At 40.7% G+C, this 26089-nt stretch overlaps 1 protein-coding gene across 3 annotated transcripts; it reads left to right on the plus strand.

The window, feature by feature from the left end:
• The first annotated feature begins 134 nt into the window (after positions 1–134).
• atxn7 (ataxin 7) lies at positions 135–25200 on the plus strand. Of its 3 annotated transcripts, none has more exons than XM_026168617.2 (14): positions 148–299; positions 2636–2737; positions 3523–3565; positions 7018–7230; positions 7442–7510; positions 14900–15004; positions 20024–20312; positions 20740–21059; positions 21409–21491; positions 22151–22431; positions 22582–22771; positions 22881–23002; positions 23104–24250; positions 24979–25200. In XM_026168617.2, exons 4-14 carry the CDS (start codon positions 7026–7028, stop codon positions 24994–24996), a joined length of 2829 nt encoding a protein of 942 aa, XP_026024402.1. In that variant the 5' UTR covers positions 148–299; positions 2636–2737; positions 3523–3565; positions 7018–7025; the 3' UTR covers positions 24997–25200. The 3 variants fall into 3 exon arrangements, with proteins under 3 accessions (XP_026024401.1, XP_026024402.1, XP_080158142.1); XM_080302016.1 differs by lacking the exon at positions 148–299 and adding an exon at positions 2494–2509; XM_026168616.2 differs by lacking the exon at positions 3523–3565 and having other exon boundaries at positions 135–299.
• The last annotated feature ends 889 nt before the right edge of the window (positions 25201–26089 follow it).

Here is a 26089-nt window from a genome sequence, read left to right on the forward strand (position 1 = left end):
ATAAAAATAATAAAGAAATAAATTTAAATAAATAAATAAATAAAATCTCCTGGTGAAGAAGTTCGGCGGTGCCATGCAGTCATTGGTCAGTTCGCGCTTGCGTCGTGGCGCGGTGACGTTTTTCTCTGTCCCAGAATGCAGTCTGGTAAACAGACATGGAAGCACCAGGTGAAGACCTCCACAGAGGCTGAGCACTAAACTCGCTCTTTTCCACCGTCTTCTGTCTCCTTCACCCTGTGCATCCAGTTGATATATATCAGCCAGGTGTCAGACTTACGTCTACAGGATCCAGAGCCTTGGTAAGAGTGAAGTTGTTGTCGATATGTGACCGCGGCTAATGACTTCTGCTGGGCTGTCAGGCTGCTGTCAGCTTCCTCGCTGGCGCTAGTCATGGCTGGCTAACGTTAGCCAGCTAGCAGGCTAACGTTAGCCATCAGTGTTGTTTAGTAACGTTTGTACCAGTCACAGACCCACACTAGATTGAGCTTAATGTCATGACACAACGGCTTATAGACATTTGGTCTGTTTTCAAATACCGTATTTCCGGTGAAGGTTAATGTTGTCTTTTTTTATTCAAAAAAATAACTACGATAGTGTAATTAGTGTCGAGTAGAAGTGGCAGCATTTCTAGCCAATACGAATTCTGGTTCCTGTGTTCTCTCTTATCTATGTGTCAGAGTTGCACCTGTCTGCCAATGACAACAACTGTTTTTCTAAAGAAGTGACATAATGCTATGTTCTTCCACTCATGGCCTTTAACATACTCATTTCATAAAGTCAAAACCACAACCGAACTAAGGCTAAGCTACGGGTACTGGTATGTTTATATTCCGTAAGAATGTTATTAACATTGTTCTTAACCGGTATAGGCCTTTTCAGTGAATCTATATAAAGGTGGAAATCCAGCATAACCAGTTCCCCAATCCAATCATTGTGATAATTGGATCATATCTTTTCTGTCTGAATCTCATTTTATTTCTCGTGTTTTTATGTAGCTTTTGTTATTTAGCCACCCAGTTGAGAAAGATAAAACAACAAAAAAGAATAAATAAATTAAGCAGATAACACAACAGATGACATCGGCTGCTGCCACCGTAAACATAATCTTACATGCTGGTCAGAAGTCAGTGTTACTGATGTTCAGATGATATATTAGTGTATTCTAGGCAATTTTTCTGATATAATGACAAACATGCCCGTATTAATACTGTGACACCGTAGAGGCCAACGGCTATAATGGTGGCACTAGCTCTTTGCCACTTTATCAGTGTTGGCATTTATGACAAAGATGTGAGAATTGTCTGTTAGTATTGTTTGACAGCACATGCATACAGAATCAAATATAATACTAATATTTTAGTTCTGCTGAAACTTTTCCCTTCTGCATTGTCACAAGTCAGAATTTTTGTTGCTGTCGAAAGGTTAAATAGCATGTTCCACAGACACCCATATGCAAGCGTTTACATAATACTCTGTAATTGTTTCCCACTCTAACTTATTGAAAGTTAACAGGAAAGTATTGACTTCTAGATGTCTATACATATAGATAGATAGTCTATATGTATTACATGTTGTCGATTGTGAGAATAGCGCAGATAGTACTGTGGTGAATTTTCACTGAGTGACTGTGTCCTCAATCTTCCAGCCAGGCAGCTTGTTCACCTAAACCACACTAACTATTAACAATTAATAATCTTCTGCTGTGAGCTAGCTGTGAGAAGAGAAAACACTGGACAGTCTCCTGACCTGACTCTCTGAACATTTTCCAGACTTGATGTGTGAAAATAGTTTCGGACTGCCACTTTTGCAGCAGTAAGATTCTTATTTTTCTTTCTGCTTTTGCTAAAAGTTGTTGTGTATATTAGCAATACACTTTTTTAACGTGTAGCACCAGTAAATCCTGGAATTCAGGTCGCCGGCAGTGAATTTATTTTGATTTCATGCTCATTATAACAGATTTTTGACATTAGATAACTTAAACTTAAGATGTGTGGTTTAGTTTTGACGGTATTTAGGTTGTAAGTTTTAAAGGGTTGCAAAGCAACATTTGACTAACAAATGTAAAGTTGGTGGTACCATATGGTACAGTACACCACTGAATAAACAGCAATATGCCTTAAATGTATGAAGACAACAAAAAATATAAAAATGTCTGCATGTCTTTAAAATGGATTCCTGTAGATGTATGTGTTTCTTTATGTTGACTAAGTTGATGGATGGTAAATGAACTGGTTCTTGTATAGCACTTTTCTACTCATCTGAGGACTCAAAGCGCTTTACACAACTTGTGCATTCACCCATTCGCTATAAAGCACATTTTTCTAAGTGCTTTATAGCTAACATTCACACATTCATACTCCGATGGATGCATCAGAGTGCAATTTGGGGTTAGTATCTTGCCCAGTGATATTTGGCATGCAGACTAGGGGAAGCCAGGAATCGAACCACCAACCTTCCAATCAGTAGATGACCTGCTCTACCACCTGAGCTACAGCCACCCCATTGATCAGTAAGGGGACAGGAATGAAAGTGTTTTTTTTACACATAATTCAAAAATTCCACCTACTAACTATAGAAAGGAAAAGGTGTGGTATAGTTACATCTTCCCTCAATGCATGTCTGTGTATGTCTCCAGATTTCCTATCCAGTGTGTGTGTGCCAGCCAGGAATCACCCAAACTGATGTGGATCATCTGATTGAGTTTAAAGATAAATTCCTTGTTTCTTGTTTTGCCAAGGTAAGATCTTGCTGCTGTTCATTTCAAAACTGTATTGACATGTGGTGGGTTTTTTATGTTTCCTCATAGCTGCAGAATAATCATACCTAGTCATGTAGTACTTCCATTACAACGGCCCAACACCGAATACAGTTTCTATTGTAAAGTATTCAGTATCAAGGAAGTGTTCAATTACAGCATCAGTGAGTTGCATCTGAGGATATGCTTTATACTACTTGTTGTATTGGGCTTTAAGATTAGGTTTTTCTTTTTACTATATGTGTATGAATTGTTTGAATTTAAAAAAAAGGCCAACAGTGCAGCTGCCCCTCAGTAAGTATCAAGGAAATTACAGAAATTGTGTAATTTCAAGACTTCTATGTTGGACTACCTAATGTTACACAGGTCTTCGTTACTACAGCATCTGTTCTCTGTATGTTGCTTAAAAGATCCAACATCAGCTGGCTGATCCAGCGTCCGCTAATCTGCTTTGTTCTGTTCTTTGAACTCACAATAGATTTTGATTAGACTCACTGGATTAAATCATCTGAGATGATTACACGCTTCTGCTGTGTTTGACCAAGTGGCAAATTTTGGGCTAGAAAATGAATCCAACATGGATGTGCTAGATAAATAAATGGCCATTTGAGACTGGCCCCAAAAGCAAGTCAATCTTTACAGGCTGTTATGTTAAAATGTCCAAGTAAATGACGGTAAGACATCTTTATAGCCTGGTACAAATAAACAGTTTATGCCTCATAGACAGGTAAGCCTCTTTCATAATGCATGGTCACTTTGATTGGCAGGTGTGTGGTGCAGCCTAATCTAGACGTTTGTGGTTCAGTTTTGGTGAGTGAAATTCTAGTGTTTTATTAGTCTTTTACTTAGTAGTAATAAGCAGATATCTCTGTCTGTGTGCTCCATCTGTACAGCAGGGCTGTTCCTCGTAATACCAGTAAAAATCTTCATATGACAAAAAAAAAAAAGGTATCAAAACATCAGCAATATAGCAACACCATGCATTTGCATCCTCCAGCGTGCACTATAACAAAGAAAGGCCAGGCCTATCTGAGAGTGAGAACTGTATATCCGTCTCTGATGGTGATTTTAGTCCAGATAGTTACAATCTATATGTCAGGAAAAGCAAACAGTGGATGAGGATTACTGATGTAGCTATGTTGTAGCTGGTACAAGGTCTCTTGGTGACAATATTGGTCAGGCTCTTGATGCTTTACAAGGTTAAGTTAATTGAGTTATTGTCAAATGAAGGTATTAAGCAGTTATTTTATGATTTAAATTTTCTTTTGGCTAGCTTTGGTTTACATTTGGACTAGAGTGCTACTGTTGCTGGCACCTTGTTTCAACATATTAGCACTTCAATTAGGCAGTCTGTCATCAGTGACAGTAACTCATTAAAAAAGGGTGGAAAGTACTCTTTGTTTCATTTAAAAAACAATAATAATAATAATGGCACTGTGTGCAAACGGCAGTAATTAAAAAGAAAAAAGTATTCAGTATTTTCTTTACAATGTCATAAATATTATCTCAGATTTCCTGGAAGTATTCTGAAATAATACTGAGTCCAGCTAGCATTAGCTGATAACTTATCACTTTACCCTTTCATTCACCTATGGGAGTTTCTGTCTCTAAAAACAATAATGACATCATGATTGCTTGTTCCATCTTTATATACAGTCTTACAGTCTGGACATGGGTATTGATTCTGAAAACGAAGATAAACTCAACAAAAGCTTGATGCGACTTGAGGACCAGTGGGAGTGTTCAATTTTTCACCTTACTAGAGCAAAATCTTCTGTGAGAGGGCAATCTGGAATTAACTAAGAGTATTTACTTAAAGGTGATTTCATAAAAACAGCAAGAACATGAGGAGGGGGTCAAACTGATATTGTTTTTTGTTTTTAAATGTGCTTACAGAGCAAAGTAAAGCATAAGGTAGCCAAGTAGAGTAGAAATGTCTGCTGTGAATCACGGTGTAAAACTGAAAGGGACAGGAAAAAAAAATCTTAAAGAACATAAAACTAGGGAAGACCAGCTGGGCTGGACTAGGCTCCAGTTGAAGAGTTGGCTCTCTACCAAAATATCAATCACCATATACTGGAGTGTATAGAAAGGGGAATCTCTTCTTCCAAGCCACAGGAAAGATGCAGCAGTTGTGACGTCTTTCAGGTACAGTAAGCTTGACGTTCTTGTGTGTGTCAGAGGCATGTTGTCACTACCTTTGTGATGTTATTGCTTTTACTCAGCTACTAACATATGGTGCTAATAAGTTACATATGCAAATTATTTCCTCTCCGGTGAAGCAGTAGTTCTCTAAAATTAATGAGTGAGGGTACGTGAAAGGATGACGGTAATCACACAGTCCTCCTCCTCTTGAAATGCTCTTGTTATGATCAGTGCACTAATTGTTAACTGGTTCCTCCCACAAGAATGTCACAGCTATGCTGGGCAGAGTTCCTGAAACGACACTATTGCGATCATTTTGCTTTGACCTTACAGATATGATGCTATGGCAATAAAGGCAACAGATGTTTTGAAGAAATGAAAAATCTGAGGGCATGTCAAATAACTATATCCAGTTAAAACATTAAACCAACTGGCATCAAGGTTGTTAAATTGACATTATTGTAGTTTCAGTGTTAAAAAATGCTCTTCATCACAGTGTTTGAGCACACACACAGCCAGCACATTCAGGATGATGTTTTTAATTTGCATTTAAATGCATGATGGTAAAATTGGACTTTCAAACAGATTTTTGAGATCACAATTTACTAATACTGTTTTTTTTTCCTTCCTTTGTTTGCTCATTTTGTCTTTTCTTTTATTTATTACCATTTTGTGCTAAAAGCAAAGAGAAGTTTTAAATGTACTTGAACTATTTAAGCTCTTCATCACACCGTGTGATCACCTGATTTATTTGACGCAGCAGAAACCAATCAGCATTTGGTAGGTGATAGCAGTCAGGAAGACTGACACCAGTTGATACTGATGTTCATCTGATAATATCAGTGCATTCCTACACTAAACTCTGTACTCGAGAGGGCCAAGGCTTTTTGGAGTACTTGCCAAATTGGAGTAAGAATTTCAGGTAGAGGGGTAAAATGGGTACACAGAGTCCAACACTGCATGATTAATATTAAAGATTAAACACCACAACAGATGAGATGTGCCATTTATAAGTAATTTCAGTCAGTGTGTTACACCGTCTTTATAAGACATCTGTACTTTTCTAGGTTTTGTTTCTGGCAAGAATGTAAAAGGATCCCAGTTCTAGTTTTGTTTCTTTTTTCTCTCTCCTTGTTCAGCTTTACTTAGGCGAGCACATGCTGTCTGGGTAGAATGAGAAATGTTTCATTTTGAAAGTGAAAGTAAACTTGGTAGATTATAACAGACTTTGTAAATCTGAAATGCTTAGAAATTAAAAGGTTTGTGCATGTCATTCAAAAATCTCTGAAGTCTTGCATTAATACATCTTAGACACGTGTTTAATAGTAACATGACCCTGTTTTTATTTTAAATGGAATCTAATGTAACTGACCGTAATCCTTTTATACAAAGTCAATATCTCTAAATGTATTTCTCTCATATTTTTCAAAATATTGGGAAGCTAATGCATACATTCTAAACATAAAGTCATTATAATATAGTATTTCACTCAAGTCACCAGTAGAAAGTCTATATATTGATATCAGCTTTATGGCTCATACATTTAAGATGTTAAAGCTCACATTTTCTTAGTATGGGAAGAAAACAAAGAATCAATAATAAATTATAAATATGTTATGGTCAGTCATCTTCTAATGTCACACCCACAATTACTAAAAAAGTATTTAGTATATCTTACAACTGTTTATATGGAGTCAAATCTCAAAAGCGATCCTTATTAACTAATAACTTGTGCATTAAATTAGTATTATTACTGTTGTTGTTCATTTATAATCAATCACAAATTTGCCTCAAAGCACTGTATTTGATCGTTATTCTTAAGTATAGTTTACAATTATTAAATGTAATTTACATTTCTAAATGATACCTAGCGAGTAAGCCACAGCCAAGGGAACCAGCAACCTTCAGCTGAATCGCCAGCCGGCCTATTTATTCGACGTTAAACAGTATGTTGTGTAAGCTTTGTACTTGTAACGTCAAGTTACCACACAGGGCGATTTTTTTTTTCTGAGAGGCGGGTTTGCTGAAAACAACACGCGTATGCCCGTGTCAATCAGTATAAAAGTCCTCCTATCCCGAGCTCTACCAGCGCTGACTCTCGTGTTGTTACATTGTAGCGGAAAGAATGTCGGAAAGGGCCGAGGATGACGTCAGGGGGGAGCAGCGCCGAGCGGCCAGGCAGCAGCTGAAGCAGCAGCAGATCCAGCGGGGAGAAGGCTCCACAGCAATGGCGACTGTTGCAGAGCGGAGATCGTTGCCTAGTCCAGAAATAATGCTGGGACAGCCTTGGAGCAGCTGGGTCGACGCCGCCAAACTCCACGGCAACGACGGTGAGTTCCCCAGCGTGCCGTATGTTTGCGAGGAAGCGAGGTAGAGCGCGACAGTTGCCAGTCCTGTCTTTTTTTTTTTTTTTTTTTTTTTTTTGGCCGAGTGCATGCAGTTTTCGGTTGAATATGAAGAAACGCTATTGGTAGCAACAGCACGGGCAGGGAAGCAAGTGCAACTATTCATTTGTGTGTTTCGGATCGCCTCATTTTTTAGGTGCTGAATCGGAGGAAAGTTTTAAAGACTTCGGGAAAAATCGAGAAGCCATGCGTTTGTGCAGAGAAGGTGAGTGTTTTTTTTCCCTCTAGGGCCAAAGGTGTATTTTGGTTATGGGGGTTAACACGCATACATACATTCACTCACGCTAACATGGATTCAAACACTTTACTCGTGTCGTTCTGCAAAACTTATAGTAAAACAAGCGCACCCGGATATAATCAGTCAGACGTGTCGGTAATTCATGTGGTGACATTTGCACATGAACCTAAAATAACTTAACGATTAGCAACTTGGACTTGCTGACTAAAGTGATAATGCGTATTTCATTGGATGATGTGTTTAAAGGGCTTTGTTTCGCATCCATATTTCTCCCATTTTGCAAAACTTCCATGTTTCACATCTCTCCCCTTACCTTAAGACATTGATGTTTGTTGCTAAGAGAAATGCAAGTATAAAGAAGTTAAAAAGTTACTTCATAGGCATAGCTCTGATTTTTCAAAACAAAAGCCAGCATAATAATGTTAAACTACTGCTGTTAAAAGAGCAAGTTGGACTTTTTGTACAATATATTTAAGTTAAAATGTTAAGTTGTGTTTTTGCTTACTTCAGTTTAACAACCAACATATGATGTTAACCAATGGTAATAGTTTTACTGTTTATTAAGAAAAATACTTAAAAATATTTATTTATTATTTATTGGCCTTTTAAACCACCAACCAGTATGCATGAGCTATTCATGTATGAAACATATAAAACCCTGAATAGGATAAAAACAATCAACCAGGCTACACTGATCTTGATATGACTGTTGTTCTGCTAGTAGGTGTGGTTCCAGGGTTAAAACATAGTAGGTTTAACTAATAAACTCTTAAAGGACAATTGTAAAATCATGTCAGAGGGCATCATCTTAAACAGCAGCTAAAACTCAATGTACAACACACACATTGCCTGGCTTCTGAGCTAGAGAGAGGTGTTTCAAAGCAGTTTGTACTGCAGTTTTATTTTTGGAAACACCTCGATTAGCTTTAGCTGATTGGGCCTGCTGGCAGGCCTTGATTTAGAATGAATTTCATCACAAAGGTAAATTGTTATAAAAGTAAAATTGCATTTTGTTTACTTAAGACTAATGTGATGCTTAAGTTTCTAAGCTGAAATATAACACGCCAGACCTCAAGATTGAAATAAGGATGAGTCTGCTGGCGAAATGAAGTGAGGACTAACCTGTTCATTTGAGGCACAAGTAAATCAAGTGATGAATCAACTTTGTCACTGTGGTGATTGTAAGCTTAGCTTGTTCTATGAAAGGCGTTATGCCGAGCTAATGATGTACATTGTCTTGAGTTATTAATTAGGCAGTCTACTTAAAAGTGTATACCTATGGATAGGACATGTTTGTTCTTGTGTTTTATACATTTCACCACGATGTAGTTACTTTCTAAAAAGGAATTTTATCTCCTGCTGACGGAGAAACAAGCAGGGCATGTCATGTATGACCTTGCTGTTAAGGAGCAGTTACTGCAGTAGGTAGGCCAACAAGATTAAAATGCATTCTTTTGTTTAAGCTTCTTTTCAGAACTAAATGTGGACTAAAAATAATAATCTGTTTTGAAATTGTTTTTACATGGATCATTTTGGTCAAGAGAAAACGGTGCTAATCAAGCAAAAACCACAAGAAGCTCCTTTAGACGTCAACACCATCAATAATTCTCCGGCCAGCTATGAATCATTCGCTGTGGTGTGCCTAATCATCAAAAGAATTTAACAGGGTTCTGACCTAGGTGATTCACATTGTGAAGGCACAAATGTTAAATTTTAGTAGTTCGCATTCTCATCGTTGTTGTTAAAGCATTGATCGACATATTGGATGGACAGTATTTTTAAGTCATTTCACATACGGCTATGACGTAACCTATAAAAGTGGCAATTGCTGGTGCCAGCATTCGAATTTGCATGTGATGGGTTGTTATTTGCCTTGCGGTCGTGCCCTCTTGTTTTATATGTGGCGCAAGCCATGATGGTGACAGATAAGACAGCTCGGACGTTTTTCCCTCCTTGGGTCAAACATATTTGTCTGTCAAGTTTTTCCACTTATTTGAACATTTCCTCAAATCTATACTAATAGTTTCAGAAGTGTCCATCCAGGAATTTGCTAAAATCTGCGATTTCCTATATTGAGGCGATGATGATTATTCTGTCACTGATAAATTCAAAAACTGGAGTGAAAAAGTGCCCAGAAACACATTGGCCTGTTTACTACTGTCAAATCTTCCAATCACTGTAATTGTTGACTGCATCAGTTTGACGTGCAGTTACATTTCTCAGGAAGTGATCATCAGGAAACGGTGTAGTTTACATCATGACATTGAAGATTTAAGACAGAAGTATAAATTCATCTTAAGGCCCAGTGTTTGAGCCCTCACAGACTGATGATGTTACCTGTTTAGTGGTTGTGTGCGAGAGGTTGGGCACTCAAAATGGTATATACAGGAATAGGACGGCAGGTTTGGGCTTACCATGTGATATTACATTGATGGCTCAAAAACATATTTGTTGTTTGGGGCATTTTATGTTACACTGTTTATTTTCTGCATGGCCAAGGCTGAGCCATTCATGTGAATTGAACATCTTCTCGGCAGTAGCTTTAAGAAGTACTAATTCACTTGCTTTTGACAAGCAGCAACAAAAACGAACACAGTATGAACAGATGACGAATAGATGAACACATTATATAGCATTTGGTTCATGTTAGCGTTTTTTCCTCTTTCCTTCCTTTGTTTATTTACTTTTTTAATGTTTTCAGGCTTTCCCCCTTAACCCGCAGTTTAACGTCACAACACTATGAACTGTGGGTAATTCCCTATGGGAGTGTTTGCAGAAATGCAGTGTGAGCATAAAGGGCTCACAAAACCTGAGAGAGCCCTTGTGTGTTTGAGAGTTTAACAGTGGGACAGCCCTAAGGCCTCACTGTCTTAGTAGTAATGCACTTTGAAGTCACACTTTGAATGAGTGTGGAGATTGGCGGTTCAGCCTCTCTTCGTTTTTGGCACATTACTTTGTCCCACACTTGTGTCATCATTGCCTATCCAACTTTATTTGGTTATCCTCCTTATGTGTTGAATAAAGGAGGGGGTTTATTGCAGACTGCTTCACAGAGGACTTATCTAATATTGCCTTTTGTGTGTGTGTGTGTGTGTGTGTGTGTGTGTGTGTGTGTGTGTGTGTGTGGTCAGCAGTGTCCTATGTGCTTGATGCTATGATGCTCACATGTGTTGGGCAGATAAGGGAATAGTTTGAGTAGGAAAATGAAGTAAGTCGTATGCTTGGTTAGCTACCCCTTAAACCGAGTTGAACTCTTACGGGAGATAGTTAGATGCTGCTCTCGATCGCTGTCAACAAAACACAAAATGATAGATTATGTCTCGGAAAATTTCTGTCCTGTGTAGAGTTCATGAAACTTGGAGAATCAGCGCCAACGTGCAATGGAGCGGTGTTGATGGTACGAGACGTAGGACACCACTAAGTCACTGTATCTTTTCATCTGTCAACCATTTAGAACATTTTTCTGCATAAAGGACAGAGACAGAATGCTCATCTGAAATTCAAGGATGCGGGGTCAGTTGACATTTCGCTGTCATGAAACATGTCTTTATCATGTTGCGGCGTCTGTCAGTGACTGTTGTTTGTGTCATGGGGCTCATCAACACATGCTGCTCGTGGCAGAAGTCTGTCTTCATAGAAAGCCTGTGTGTGCGCGTGCGTCTGGTAGGGGTATTACAAGTGGATGACTACATCGCTCTGCCATGACTCACCACCAGATTCCTTCTGTGGCATTACTGCCATTCTACCACACGCAGATGAATAACATGCACGCACACAGATTATAAGAATGTATGGTACTAGATGACTGATGAATTCATCATTCTGTCACGCTGTTGATAAATTTTACAGTGGCACTGTCACAGTCAGGGAAGCTGGGAAATGTAGTGCCACTGTCAGCCACAGGTCAGATGCAGCCAGCATGTGCGCTACTCATCGGCAGCCAGAGCTGCTACGATTGCACCTAGCTCGTTCATCACTGCCACGGATGAGGATGCTGAAATTAACTGGACTCTCATTCTCTTCCCCTGCCTCGTGCTCTCAGGCTCTCTTTTCCTCCTCCTTCAAGCGTATGTCCTTTGCTCACTGCCTCTTTGTCTCGCAGAGGCCTCAGACGGCTTCTCTGTTCGTTTACTGCGACTTTGTTCCCGTTTTGCGCTCTTTTCCTTTTGTCTTAAATTCACCGTTCTGTCTTATTTCTTGTCTACATTGACTTTCTTTCTCTCTGTCTTTAACACCTCATGTTTGAAAAAGAAGAAAATGGAGGTTGAGACGAGGGCAGACACAGTGGCGTTAGACCACTTTTGAAGTCGGACAGTTTTAGCAGTAAAGGCCATTTAGTGCTATGGCACTGAATGTGGAGTAGCAAAGCTGTATAGCATGTCTACTTTCATAGTTGAGCATCCCATTAGAAAAATACTAATGAAAAATACTGCACGTGAACTGCTGCAGCAGTTCGGAAACGAGTCTTGTTTGACCTTGCTATTGATCCAGTGAGGAAATGTGGTTGGATGCTGCAGTTCCTGTCCTGTTTCAGTAGATTTGAGAGAAAGGCGTTTTTAATGAAAAATACACAGGAAGTTATTGATTTGGCAAATATGTTTGCTCTCTCATTATATCTGCAATTTGCTACTTGGATAAGCAAATTGGGTAGAGACAGAATAGAATTAAAGTAGATGCGTTGAACATAGAAGTTGCCTACGCTAGCATTTAGCTATTGTTTTGATGGCTTGTTCTTTTGCAACTGGCATAGTGAATACTCCATGTCACATTTTACCACTCGTAATTCACATGCCTTTGTCCATTAAGTGAGGATATTTTCCTTCCTCTTTGTAGCAAGCAGATACTTTGAAAGCAAGTCTTTTTGGTCCATTGCTGTTGAAGGAGACACTTGGCAAAATAGCTTCAGACAATTGAAACACATTAAGTAGCATTGGACTTGTCAATTCATCCACACACGATTGCCTCTGACCTCCTTGAGAGAGAATCTGCCAGGTACATCTTTTATACGGTCTTTGCTTAATGGCCCTCATCCCTTCAAGACTTGGCCAGTGATGTTTGGAGAACCCTTGATGGTCCTGGCGGAGTACATATTGAACAGGGGCTCCACTTCTCTGCTCTTGTATCCTCTCCTCTTCTCATCTCATCATAACGCCCCAGGCAATCTCTTAATTAGCCTCCTTAATTAGGTGGTTTCTGGTTCTCTCCGCCAGAGTAAATTTTGATCACATTCTGCTGAGAAGCAGCACTTCCCTCTGATTCGCCTTGGAGTGCCTTTAAAGCGTGAGGTTTGTCATTGGGCAGAGGTTCTCCAGCTGAAGACACCTTTGCATTCTTGCTTTTTATGGTTTTCTTTGTATTTGCCTATTTACTATTGGGAAATTCTTGTTTTTACAGTTTTATCCAGGAAGAAATGCATCATGATCCATGATGTTGTGTGCGTCAGCATTTTAATTTTAACCCTATACTGTCATCTTCATGGAAATATGACCTGACTTTAGGGATCAGGTTTCACAAGGTGGTAACCTACATGACTAGTTTAGTTAAGCTGCATTTTAAGCATTTCTGTACACCTGGGACTGCCAGCTTTTACATCTTGAAAAACACCATAAATAACTCCATTTAGTCTGCCCAACTGCAAAAGTAATTCATTCTTTATAGGTTAATTTCATAATTACTTTTACCAATTAAATCAATCAATTAAATATTAAAGCCATGTTTGACAGAGAAAACCTCAAACAAGCGTTGCGACCTGGGCAAGATTCAGAATTTCATTTGGACCTTTTGCAAAACTGCCCCTTCTCAGAATATCTGGTAGTTTCCCTTGGTAGCTCAGAGTGTGGCATTCCAAAAGGCAGACTTTCTTTGTTTCTTAATAACAACATAGAAAGCACTAAGGAGATGGCACCCACCTTATTAAACCTGATTCCTTAGTGATATCTCCTAATTATTGAGTCAGAAATGTCGCACGCTCTAAGCCAGTCCTGGGTTTGTTTATATCTTGGAAAGGCAACCTTTGGATTGGTGCTTATCACCAGTACTTGTTCTCCATGGTGAATAAGGGCTCATAAGTGATCTATATTTACAAATCACTCCTGGGTTGCATGTGTACTTGGCCAAACTGCTTTCCTGAGCTTGTTAATTTTTTTAAAATTCCTATTATGGATTGTGTTACAAATTTATTTTGTCTAAGCTGTTGAACAAGAGCACAGTTTCTGAACTTTGCCTCTGTAAACCACCACAGTGGATTTCTAATAAAGTAGCACTGTGTGATATATTGTGCAGGCTCTTGCTACAGCAGTGCTTTACATAGTTCATCTATTTCAAAGGTTCAAAAGAAATTGGACAGTTAACTGATATGCAGTTTCGTGGCCAGGTGTGGCCTGTTGTTTCATTTTAAATTAAGAAGATAAAAGGCTAGGAGTTGTTTTCAAGTGTTAAATTAGCATTTAGTAGTTCATGAGTATTCTGACCAGCGAGGCGTCATTTAGGAATGAATGTTGATAAGATTTTGTTCACACCTGCTTCAGTCTTTATCGGTTTCAGTTTTCTGTGTGCAGAAAAAGTAGGTTTACACAGGTTTTTATTATCTCAGTCACTAAACCAATACTGCCTCCTACTGTCTGTACTGGAGGACATTGAGGGTACAAAGGACCCCCTGACTGTTAAAGGCCAAACAGAGCAGTTTCTTCAGGTCACTGCCTTCAATGCAGATTAGTAGAACACAAGCCACTGCACACAGCCTCAGCATGGAAAGTATGTAGCTCCAGAAGCACCTCAACTCTGGCTACTTTATAGGTTCTCTCACTGACTGGCTGAAAAGCAGATATTGACTTTAATGTATTATTTATAATCTGAAAATGTTAGAATTATGTTAGTTTGTCCACTGAACTTTGAGACCGTGAAATGTAGGAGCTATGTAAAAGAATATCTACCATTGCTAAATGGGTGGGGCAGTATTTTGTACCACTTGAATTTAACTTGAGTCTACATTTATGACTCTGTGATTGCTAAATTTCCTTTTCTGCTAGGATGGAGTAGAAAAGGACAATTCTGAAAAGTATGGCCTTGTTCACACATTTATGGATCCTACTGTATGTGTTGGGCAATAATTCAGAATTGCTGTTAGGGCTCAGCCAAGAATGCATTTTCTTGTGGTCTGCTGCGTTTGTCTATTTACGCCTCGGCCCACTCCCCAACAAATGCACATTAAATATAAAACAAAGTAAGCAGTTGATGTTTGGTTGCACATTGAACAGTGTGTATTTTGCAGAGTCTGCTGCCAACTGTGGCATCGGTCACGCTTTTATTTATTCTCCTTGAGTTGAGCCCCATCTGCTTCTATCTTCCCGCTTACAGACATGTCCATATTTGGCCAGTGTCCCGCACAGGACGACTTCTACCTGGTGATGTGCAGCCACTGTGGTCAGGTAGTCAAGCCACAAGCCTTTCAAGCACACTTTGGTAAGTGATACACACGCACACACACGCCTTGATGTATCTATATATTCAGTTATTTTTCATGCAGCTGGGGTGCAGAGCTAGATTTCCTAGATTCACGTAGTAGCAATAATCCACTACAACAATGAGGTGGCTGTTACTGCAGATACTCAGCAAGGTTTGGGAATAAAAAATTGGGGGGACTCTATATCCATACCCCCCCATACCAAGAGTAATGTGATGTTTCTTTGATTAACACATTCCTAGTAGTGCTTCTTCTTTCTGTGTACCCCCCCCCCCCCCCCCACCCAGTTTTCTACTCCACTCCACTCAGTAGCCTATTTATTTACTGTTTGTGTGTTATAAATTCTTGTGTTAATATTTGATAGGTCTCTCTCAAGTCTTTCCAGTAGTGGGCTGTTTTAACAGATACAGCTCAGTTAAGATTTCTAGTACTGTTAAGACATTAAACTGGGGATGTTTCAATGGCCACTAAATAGGGCTGCTCAATTAATCGAATTTTAATCACGATTACGATCTGGGCTTTCAACGATCATTAAAAATGACTGAGCCGATTATTAGCCCCTCCCTAATTTATCCGCGACACCTTAAAGGCCGGTCCGTGAAAATATTGTCGGGCATAAACCGGTCCGTGGCGCAAAAAAGGTTGGAGACCGCTGATTAAGAGGACCCGAGGGAAGCTCGGAAAGCTAAGCAGAAGTTATTTGGAGAGTGACTGCCGTTGGTTGAAAAGAGAGTTTAAAAAAAAAAACTTCAGTGGTGTTGCACACTATTTTATATTATTTTTTTAAAGTCATTGTTAACCCTTTAAAGCCGGTCAGAGCAGCACGCTCTGTTTTGCGTAACTATTTTTAAATCCCTGTAGAACCTGAACCGTGTAAGCTAGCGCAATAATTTGTTTTGCATATGAAACCGGAGGAGTTGTACTTACATCTGATGCCATCAGCTTGTCCTCGGTCACGGTTTCGTTCCACATATAGCTTTGCAAAAATTGCATAAAAAGCGCTTGCAGGAACAAAAACATAATATTCCAGAAACACGCTTTGCCGTTCCTATCAGCTGTTCGTAACACTTCCCACAGTGAAATGATGCACCTGCTGTTTTCTTTGCAAATTTGCATCATAGGATTGTTTTTTGTTTTTCCTGCAGTATATAAAAATTGCTGTATCTCCAAAATAAAACTATGAAGACACTCAAAATAAATTTCCTGTGGTGGGAAACTATTTTTTGCAACTTTATTGTATTTAAAGTTTTGAGGGATAAGCCTCTTAAATTTCTCCAAGTAGAAATATATGTAAACAAAACAAAAGCGATTTTCAATTTTTTTTGTAGTTTATTGCACTTTTTTGCAATTTATGTAATTACTATGGACTTAATGCATACATATTATTAAAATATGGGCTATAACAGTTGTATTGATGTATAGCAACTTGAAATGCTCCCACAGATGGCACTACAGCATGTAAAAAAAATAATATAAGCTCTGGTGGACTTGGTTCTATAGTAGGTCTTAAAGGGTTAAATAAATATCGTCAAATAATCGTGATCTCAATTTCAGTGAAAATAATCGTGATTATCATTTTTGCCATAATCGAGCAGCCCTACCACTAAATACCTGGAAGTGCCTGTTCTCTGAAGTGCAGCAGCAATTACACTTATCAAGGTCAACCACAAGAGGGAGGTATAGCAGCACGTGGCTTCTAGGGTAAAACTGTCCTTGGAACTGTGTGAACATCACTCAGAGACTTCTCCATCATTGTTAAACAGTATAGATATATGGGTGTCTCTGAAATACAGCCTCTATTTTGAGGTGTCAGGGGGTTTTGAAGGAACTGTAGATAAACACTGGATGGCAGTACCAAGTGTAGAGTAAAACAATCATTATCAGAACATGTGGCTTTACTCCATATACAGGGGTTGCATTGTTAATGCAGACTGTGCTCTGCTTGGTCCGTGGTGTAGAAGCACCCAGAGATTTACAGTGATTTCATCATGTTTCTTGATATTTGTTTCTTCAGCTGTTTGCTGCTGCTGATTCTTTGTGTGAACAGATTGTCTGTAGTGTGTTTATCATAATGAATGCACCAGTCTCTTTTTCGTCTTTTGCAACATCTTTAAGTTCTGTTCTCAAAATCAGGCGGTGAAGCTAAACCCAAAGATTCCCCATCACAGTAAATCTTCCGATTTGAGCCGCTGGATGCAAATAATTACTTTTTTTTTAAAGAAGCTTTTAAACTATGCAATATCAAAATTATTTTAAAAAAAACAAGTTTCACTTAATGAACTTATTGCATCAGCTATAACCACACAGTCTAAATCTAAGTGAAACTCTGTAGCCATGTATGTGTGGCCATACAGAGCAGCAGTGCTCTTGCTGTGTTTTACCCCATGTCCTCTCTGTGATGTCATTATGGGAGGACCCGTGCAGCGTTAACGTGGGGAAAAGGCACTGATCTCAGCACCATTGAGATGGTCTCAATATGATATTAGCGTGCTTCTTTGAGCCCATCTGTCTCCCTTTAGGTGTCTGTGCTTCTCGGCTGAGGCTGAGCCCAGCAAGGGTGACACTCACCACGGAACGGGAAGCTGCTGCTTTGCTTGGCGTTTTATGCATTTGTTTATGAACTTGTCTAACAAAGACTCCTCAGAGATCGAGACATACAGAATTTTACACTCAGTGTCTTGAGCTCAAATGGTAAAAGAAGGGAACCACGGTGGATTTGAGTTTCTGGTTAACTCAAGGTTTTAGTTTTACCTTTTTTTTTTCTTTTCTTTTTTTTTTTTTTTTTTTAAATAGGTTACACTTTGTCTTTACTTAAACATGATGTCTGTGGAGTTTGTAGTAAGGCCATTACACTTCTTGATTTTCTTTCTTTTTTTCACTTCTGCAGGCTGGGATTCCCCCATGCCACTGAGCCAGCTGTTTGATAATATGAAACATGATATTAAGGCTCCTCCTATGTCTTGTGTCTGTCTGTCTTTTTTTTTTTTTTTTTTTTTTTTTCCCTTACCTTTTTTCCTCCCCTACATCAGTTATGACTACCATTGGTGCTGCTGTTGGCTTTCGTTGTTTTGTAGACAGAGCACCACTGTCTCACTTGGATATCTTGTTGTGAGTTTGTGTGCAGAGGTTTGCTGTTGACTGGGACAGGACAAGACAGTGAGAGGAAGTGGGAGGGAGGCAGTGAAAGAAAAGCTTTTGGGTTGTTTGGCTTCTTAGAAGTGGGAGGGGAAAATATCTGGAGTGTAGGTTGAATGGATGTGCGGGAGAGGCCCCTAGGTGTGGAGAGGGCACGCTTAAAAGCACTTCTTTCCCTTTTCTTTCAGAAAGCAGAAGTTTAACAGTTAGGTGTGTGTGTGTGTGTGTGTGTGTGTGTGTGTGTGTGTGTGTGTGTGTGTGTGTGCGCACGCGCGCGCTTGAGGAATATAGCTGAAGGCAAATGGGAGTGGTACCTTTTTTGAGCATTCGTATTCTTTGTAGCCACTCCACTTTTTTTGTTACCTGTGACAGTGAGTTTTGTCCCACAACCCACTCCCCAGCTTTACCATATAGTTAGCTATAATCACACAAAATGGGACTAAATCAAAAGACTGTTGAGAGGTGAGTGCACACATAAGCAGATTTGGGGCAGAGGGTCTAGGTGACCATACTTAGCAGAAGACCTTTCATGTTATTTTTTTATTTTTTGACCATTTAAGAAGCTTTGAAAAAAAGTTAAAATACTTTTTCCTATAATCCTGGTGGTTTTCCTTTGGCCAAAACCTCTTTCGTGGAGGTGCCTGTTTTTATTTATTTATTAATCATGCAGGAAAAACACTGGTGACATTAGCCAGCTGACACAGATTCTTGGTAGAAAATTACTAATGCTTCTGGTGCTGATGCACCTTTTATCTCTCATTTCTTTTAAGCATGCAGTTAATTTCTGTCCTGTCTTTCGTTGCTGCTTCTCAGAGCTGACTATGAGTGTTTAGTCAAATGTTTATTTGCCGTCTCTCTTCTGAAATTCTCGTTAGTCACCTTTGTCTGTCTTGTTCCTCTGTATATCCTTCAGTTTTGCTCACATGCAGCTTCCAGCAGGAGATTCTCTCCATGTCAGATGTTTCCTCACTGCTGAAAATTCTCAGTTTGGTTTAGGTGAGGGAGCTCCCTGGATTGAGCGTGATCGAGGCAGGGCGTATGACACCCACGCTCACGTCTGTCAGTCTCTCTTTCTCTACATGTAATCAGAGCAGCAGGAGTGTATGTCGGTCTGTGTCACCCAGAGCGCCCACTATTTCTGTTAGAGAGCTGCTGCTTTTGCCAAGATTCAGATCTCTCTGCTTCATGCTTCCAGTCATTTCTGAATTAAAACAAAAAATCCTTCATGATGTTTTTGTCTATCTTTTTCTTTTTAATTGTTTATGCAGTGGCAGCTAATCAACCTTAAACTATGAAGTGCTTGTGTAGTGGTGACATTGGGACAGCAGCTTTTGTTGTACGCTGTTACTAAAAATAGGATGTGATGTGAGCCTTTTTTGAAAGTAGATCTGTAATTGTCTTGTGTAAATGTGTAATTGGTGTGATTCGTGTTCACACAGAGTTTGTTCATTTTAGAAAGCAGTGTGCTTAAAGACAGCTAGTTTTGGATTTAAGCAGATGAGCATTTCCCCCCCCTCCAAGTTCTATTTTTGTCTTTCCATCCACAACTAAGCATCACTCTAACCTTTTCTGCTGTCTTACTGACTTTCATCAGTTTGCACAGCAGCTGTTATAAGAAGCTCAGGCAAGAAAGAAAGCTCTTGACCTGTTGGCCAGTTCTATTTCAAGATGCAGCGCATGAATCACCAATACTGCTTATTAGCTGTTCAGCTAACATGCTCACAGCTGTTAGAGGGAGATTTTTAATGTTTCCATTTCTCTCTCTCTTTTTTTTTTTTTATATGAGTCACAACTATGTTTAGTCCTATAGTAGTGTTGGATTATAATTAGTGTGTTAACTATTATGTTTTAATGCCTTTCTGGTTTGTTTGTTATCATTTTAGAGAGAAGACACAGTTCGGCTAGCAAACCAGCGTCCACCTCGCCGTTTCCTGCGTCTGCCAGGAACCGGAGCAGCGGCAGTGGGATTGGGCCCGGGGTGGGCTCGGTGTCCGTAGCTGCAGTGGCTACCGGAGGCATCCTTGGTCGACCTTCAGCTGCTAGCTCAAGCTTACCCTCCTCTTCATCGTCGTCCTCCAATCCCAAACTTGTCAAACCAGCCAAAGAGAAGCTGCCAGGCGTTCAGCGAAGACCCCCCTTTGCCCCCTTCAGGATGAACCAGCCAGAAAAGATGTAAGTTTCACTCTGCACAGGTGCAGGGTTGTTACAACCACATTTCTGGCAGACATACTAAAGTCTAATTTAAAAAAAACTATTTTGAAATGGAGACTACTTGTAATAGTTTTTGTAGCAATACTAGTACTTGAAAATAAGGTACTACTGCTTATTGATGGTTTATGTGGCAGTCAGAGCTATTTGCCTTTACTGCTTGTTTCTCGGTAGAAATCTGATTCAGTCATTTATACGCGAGTGTTGATTTTGACCTTTTTCTTCTTTTGAAGGTGTTTTATATATAGCGGAACATTAGTAGTGATTGTCCTCGCAGGGCCATCCATATGTCCACATCTGTCTCTTACCATACGCTTGTCACTGGCTCACTGTTTCTAACTCTCAGCTTCCTCCTCACCACCCTTTTCATCGCTGTCATCTTCTCTTCCAGCCTTCCAGCTGTCAAGATGGACAAGATGCATCCGAAGCCGGACACGCCAGCTAAGCCGGCGCAAGCTCCATCTGCCCCCGCCACCACCTCATCCTCCTCTACATCCTCCTCTAGCACCACTGTGAGCTCCAACACTACCGCCATCACGACCTCCTCATCAGCCCTAAAAGCAGGCCTTAACTGTCCCTCCATACCAAAGCCTCCATTACTGGCCCCAGGCCAGATTCCCAATGGCAAGGGCCACCTCACTGTCCTCTCGGAGAAGAAGCAGGACAGCAGCAGTGCGAGTAGCAGACGTCACGTTAACAAGAAAGTCACAGGTCAGCTGGAATGTGGAACGAGGGGGGACTAGTTACATTTTGTCATTTTTTCAGAGTATTTAAAAGTCTCATACAGCATTACATGCTTAGCCTGAATGTTTTTGTTTTTTATAACCTTGCTTTTTAATCTATTAGACGAACCTCCCATTAGGTTCCTATTTTATTGCCTATGAAAGAGTGTAACTAGCAGACATCATTTCAGAATGTTGTCAGCAGCTTAAACAAAATGTCCCATACATTATCTTAGAGGGGAAAGGCTTATGTAATGTTAATGTTTTGCATAACACAACTTGTCCCAAATTATGAAGGTAACAAATGTTTTTCTCCTCCCCCTTTGCTCTGCCATCAGAACGTGAGTTTAATCCAGATATCCACTGTGGCGTTATAGATGTGACATCTCGAAAACCCTGCACAAGATCCCTAACATGCAAGGTAACAAAGTCCCTGCTTTGCATGCTGCAACTGAGCTGTATAAATGCATTTTATTTTTAAAGAGAATTGGGCTGGTAATGCTCAGCAGTCTTTCTTGTTGTCAGCAATGAGGATCAAAGCACACTTGCTAGATTCACAAGATGATCTAACGTGTTCTTGACATACTTGTGGAGGCAGCAAGCTTCAAACCTCTGGGTGAGCGTTTCCCACGGCAGCCACAGGCTGACAATTGAGGGCCGGTGTTTCTAGGACACATGCTGTCAGCTCAGATGGTTTGCCACAAAGAGGAGCACAGCGTAACTCTGAGGAGCCTGTAATGATGAACTCTACTGTGAAATATAGGAAACTACAATGTCTGTGTTTAATGAAACTGCAAAATGCCGTCACTCGTTGTGTTTTAATATAAGTGGAGCACTTTGGCATACAGTTCAATTATGTCGTATTATTCTATTTAATGTGTAGAATATTACCAAAGTTATTATTTGCATTTCAAAGGATGGTTGTGATTGATTGTAATTGATGTTGTAAAAATTTGTTAGAGCCAGAGCTGCCAAGTATAAACAGCAATAAAAAAGGAAATTAAGAGCGGTTCTAAGGAGAACTCTCTCTCCAGCTCTTACCATAATGAAAATTCTATTGACTTTATAATGTCTCAACAGACACATTCCTTAAGCCAGCGGAGGGCGGTGCCAGGGCGGAGGAAGCGCTTTGACACATTGCTGGCAGAGCACAAGAACAGAACAAGGGAGCGGGAGAGGGAGCGAGAACTCCACCAAAATCATTCCCAGCAAAACCCCCCTCTCAGGGACCCACACCCCTCTTCCCACCTCACTTCTGGCCATGATGCCCACCAGGTGGCTCATGGAAACGGCCCAGCCCTTGATGCCACTAAGCCTTTGCCAATTGGAAAGCCCAAATTTCACAGCCCTGGTCTTCCACGGTAATTGCTGTGCCACACTTTGATTTTTTGCTGTGCTTGTATTGTGTCTGTGTGTAGCTTTGCTCACACAGGCTTAAAACAGACAGTTTTAATTTGATTCAGCTTTGATGAATATGGTGAAAGTGACTGGGCACAATTTCTCTCCATTAGACTAAACAGCAGTCACGGAGGTGGTATTTCTGGAGACTCTGCAGCAGTCCACGAGTCGCTACACCATCCCCAAACGACCCCCGATGGCTTTTCTAGACCATCCAGTGATGAGGGAGAGAATGAGGAGCGTGAGGACAATGCTGAGAAACTGGACTGTCACTATTCAGGTTATCATCCACGACCGGCAGCTGTAAGTGCACTTCATCTGCTGTTACCCCCAAGGAACTTTCCTTTTTTTATTACACTGGTCAAGCCATTAAAGATTACAGTTCTCATCTGTTCTTCCCTTCTATTCCCAGTACTGTACTTTTGGGAGTCGACTGTTTGGGAGAGGCTATTATTCCTTTGACCGGCGATGGGACAAAGTGCGATGTACCCTCACCACAATGATGGAAAAGCATGTCAACTCCCAAATGTGGAAGTAAGTCAGTCTTGGACTCGTCCTTTTTTTTTTTTTTCTTTTTTTTTTAAATTTATGAGTCAAGTTAATAATTGGCTAATTTCTGATATTCTTTGCTTCAGGAAAATCCCCTTAGCCTTGGAGAACTCCTCCTCTGTTGCACCCACCTATAGGACAAGCACAAATTCCCACTGTAGCACTCCCTCTTCAGGCTTCCTGGGCCCTCCTGCCACCTTGCCGCAGACTCCTTACAGCCAATCCTACGAGGGCAAGTCAGTGCTCTCCTATGGGACCACCTTAAATGCCCGCAGCTCGCCGCAGGGTGGGGCTGAGCACCCGGCCTATGGCACCACACAAGCCCGACAAGTGTCTTCGTCGCCGCAGATGCCTTCAGCCCACTTGTCCTCATCCTCTTCTTCTTCAGCTCCTTCCCTAACCTCAGGCCGGGTGCCCAAGTCCCGTTCCTCTGGCAGCAGCACTACCAAATCGTCATCATCTTTTAAGCCCAAGGAGAGCTCGTCTGGCTCCTCCATAACCGTCATCCCCAACGCCACCAGTGGAGGAAGCACTGGAGCCAACAATACCAGTAGCGGCGCTAGCTTCAGCTCGGGGAAGAAGAGGAAGAACAGTTCTATCCTCTCTTCATCCCATGGCTCCACTGAATCTTCCTCTTCCAATGCCAACTTCTCTTCCTCCTCTTTTAAGAAGAACTGTGCAAATGTCGGCAGCTCAGGGAGCACCTACCACCACAGCTCATTAGGTCCTTCGTCCTCATCGTCATCCTCCTCCCATAGTGGGGTTCACAGTGTGGGGCTTAACTGTGGGCCTACTGTGCGAACAAACTCCCTTAGCCTCAAGGCCGAGCTCTCTGGCAGTTCCGCCGGTGGCTCCTCTGGGCCACCAGCACGAGGTCCTCCCTCGGGCAGCCCTGCAGAGTCCATCAAGCGTATGAGCGTGGTAATGAACAGCAGTGACTCAACACTTTCATTGGGACCTTTTGTCCACCACCAATCCTCATCTGACCACCACACCAGCTTTAGTCACCACTCCTCAGATGGGCGCCTGGAGGCCAAGAAGCGCAAAAGCTCTTCTGCCTCCAGTGGCGTAAATAGCGGAGGTGGGGAAGGTGGGCTCGGAGTAGGAGGTGGGGGGCCAGGACCAGGTAGACCCAAAGTGGCCAAGTCACCTGCCATTAACAACATCCATGGGAAGCATGGGCGGAGTATACCAGGGACACCGGGTCTACCCAACAACTCTCATTTACATCAGGTTGGTTTTTGAGACACATTCAGGATGTGTTTTCGTTTTCACTGATTGCATCTTGTGAAAGATTTCGTTTCTTTCTCAGTTCACTGCACTTAAAATTTGGGGATGTGGGTCATCTTAGGATAAGGATGGATATTATTAAGATTTTAAGGATACTACATTAAACCATGATTACAGTTCCACATTTTTCAGATATATATTAGGTCACGGCAATTTTCTTATTCTGAACACAGACTAATAAAAGTGTAGTGTATTACTTCAAAATAAATGAATAAAGTATGACTATGAACACCTCACAGTTCTGAGCTATCATGCACATAAACTGCATCCTCCAAGCAAAGTGCCCAAGTGGTATTCAGCCATAATCCTTTTTAAAAAAAACAAAAACTTTTTTCTTTTGTTTTTCATGTGAATTATCAAAATGAATGAAATGAAATATTAAAGAACCTGAAGGGCTGATATAAACTGAGTAAAGATGAGGAAATGAGGTATTCATAGTATTTGATATATAATGCCAAAAGTATCAGGTGATAAGACATTTCTGATTACATTCAATGATCTTGACTGACATTTGAATCTCCCGATTTAAAAAAAAAAAAAAAAAAAAAAAAAAAGACAAAGAAATAATTCTTGCTAGAAATTAAAGCCTCATCTTAAACTGCAAAACTAGTTTATGGACTGAGGACTTTAGAGCCATTTTAAGATTATGTTTTTCTCCTCTCCTTTTCCAGCCAAAGGCTCGTCCCTGACAGTGGTGTCCGGCTTCAGTGTATGAAACTGGCAGGCGGGCGGGAAATAATCCAGAGTGGTCCGCATACTGCTCTGGAATGCATGAGGCCTTCTGAAATCAAATCCACATTACTCTCAGCTTCCCACAATCCTCAGGGTGGAGATAATTTGGACTGCCCAATGATGTATATGTGGTCCTTACCGTTTCTCCCAAAGCCATGTGTGTGTGAGGTGCGGGCAGGGGGAACTGAATGGGGGATAGCGTGGAGCGCCAGGGATCTAATGCGCAAGCCAAGGATCCCCCCCCCACGCCACTGTTGTCCCAGTATTCTGAGAGGTCTTCCTGTTTGGTCGGAGGAACAATTGCAACAGCCATCGGTCTCTTATCCTGTAGTTCAAAGGTCATTGGGTTCAGGTTAAGGGCTGCTGCAACAAGCCGTCATGACACTGAGCAACTGGGGAGACAACGAGCAGATCTCTTCCGTGTTTGTTTAAAAAAAGAAAAAGGAAAAAAAAAAAGACTGTGTGAGAGTGTGTGTGTGTGTGTGTGTGTGTGCTTATGTGTGTATGAGTAATGTTTTTTCTCATGTCAAATTCTGCTGGACTACTGGAATTTCCAACTTAATTACACCCCCAGCGCCTGATCTCAGAAGCCTTGCAAGCAAAGCAGTAGGAGAAGCAAACTGTTACTTGCAAAAACCTTAAGAAAAATACACACAATCACCTTGTTTCACTTCTTGTTAGTGTGATTCTCCCTGGTGACATGTTGAGTTACCTCGGGTAACATGCAGTAGCCTGAGACGAGCCCGTAGGGATGATCTGGTCACTTCTTTTATTACCCGGAATAATTATGCAAGTGTTACCTTTCTATGATTTCTTATGATCTTTTTACACTGAACTACAATGGGGCTTTGTAGACCTGGTGAAGACGGTTGTGCTTTTAAATGTGAAAAGGACACCTGATGTGCCCATTCAATTGGATCTTTTGTCAGAGAGGGAGAGCTCAGTCTCGAGGAAGCCTGTTAATTTTCGGAATCTTTTCAGCGTGCAAAATGATAGCCACAGTAGACCTACCCCCAACTGTGAACAGCACTAAATAACTACTTTCTCCAC

This window comes from Astatotilapia calliptera, chromosome 5, assembly GCF_964374335.1.
Source record: "Astatotilapia calliptera chromosome 5, fAstCal68.1, whole genome shotgun sequence".
NCBI classification, from domain to species: domain Eukaryota; kingdom Metazoa; phylum Chordata; class Actinopteri; order Cichliformes; family Cichlidae; genus Astatotilapia; species Astatotilapia calliptera.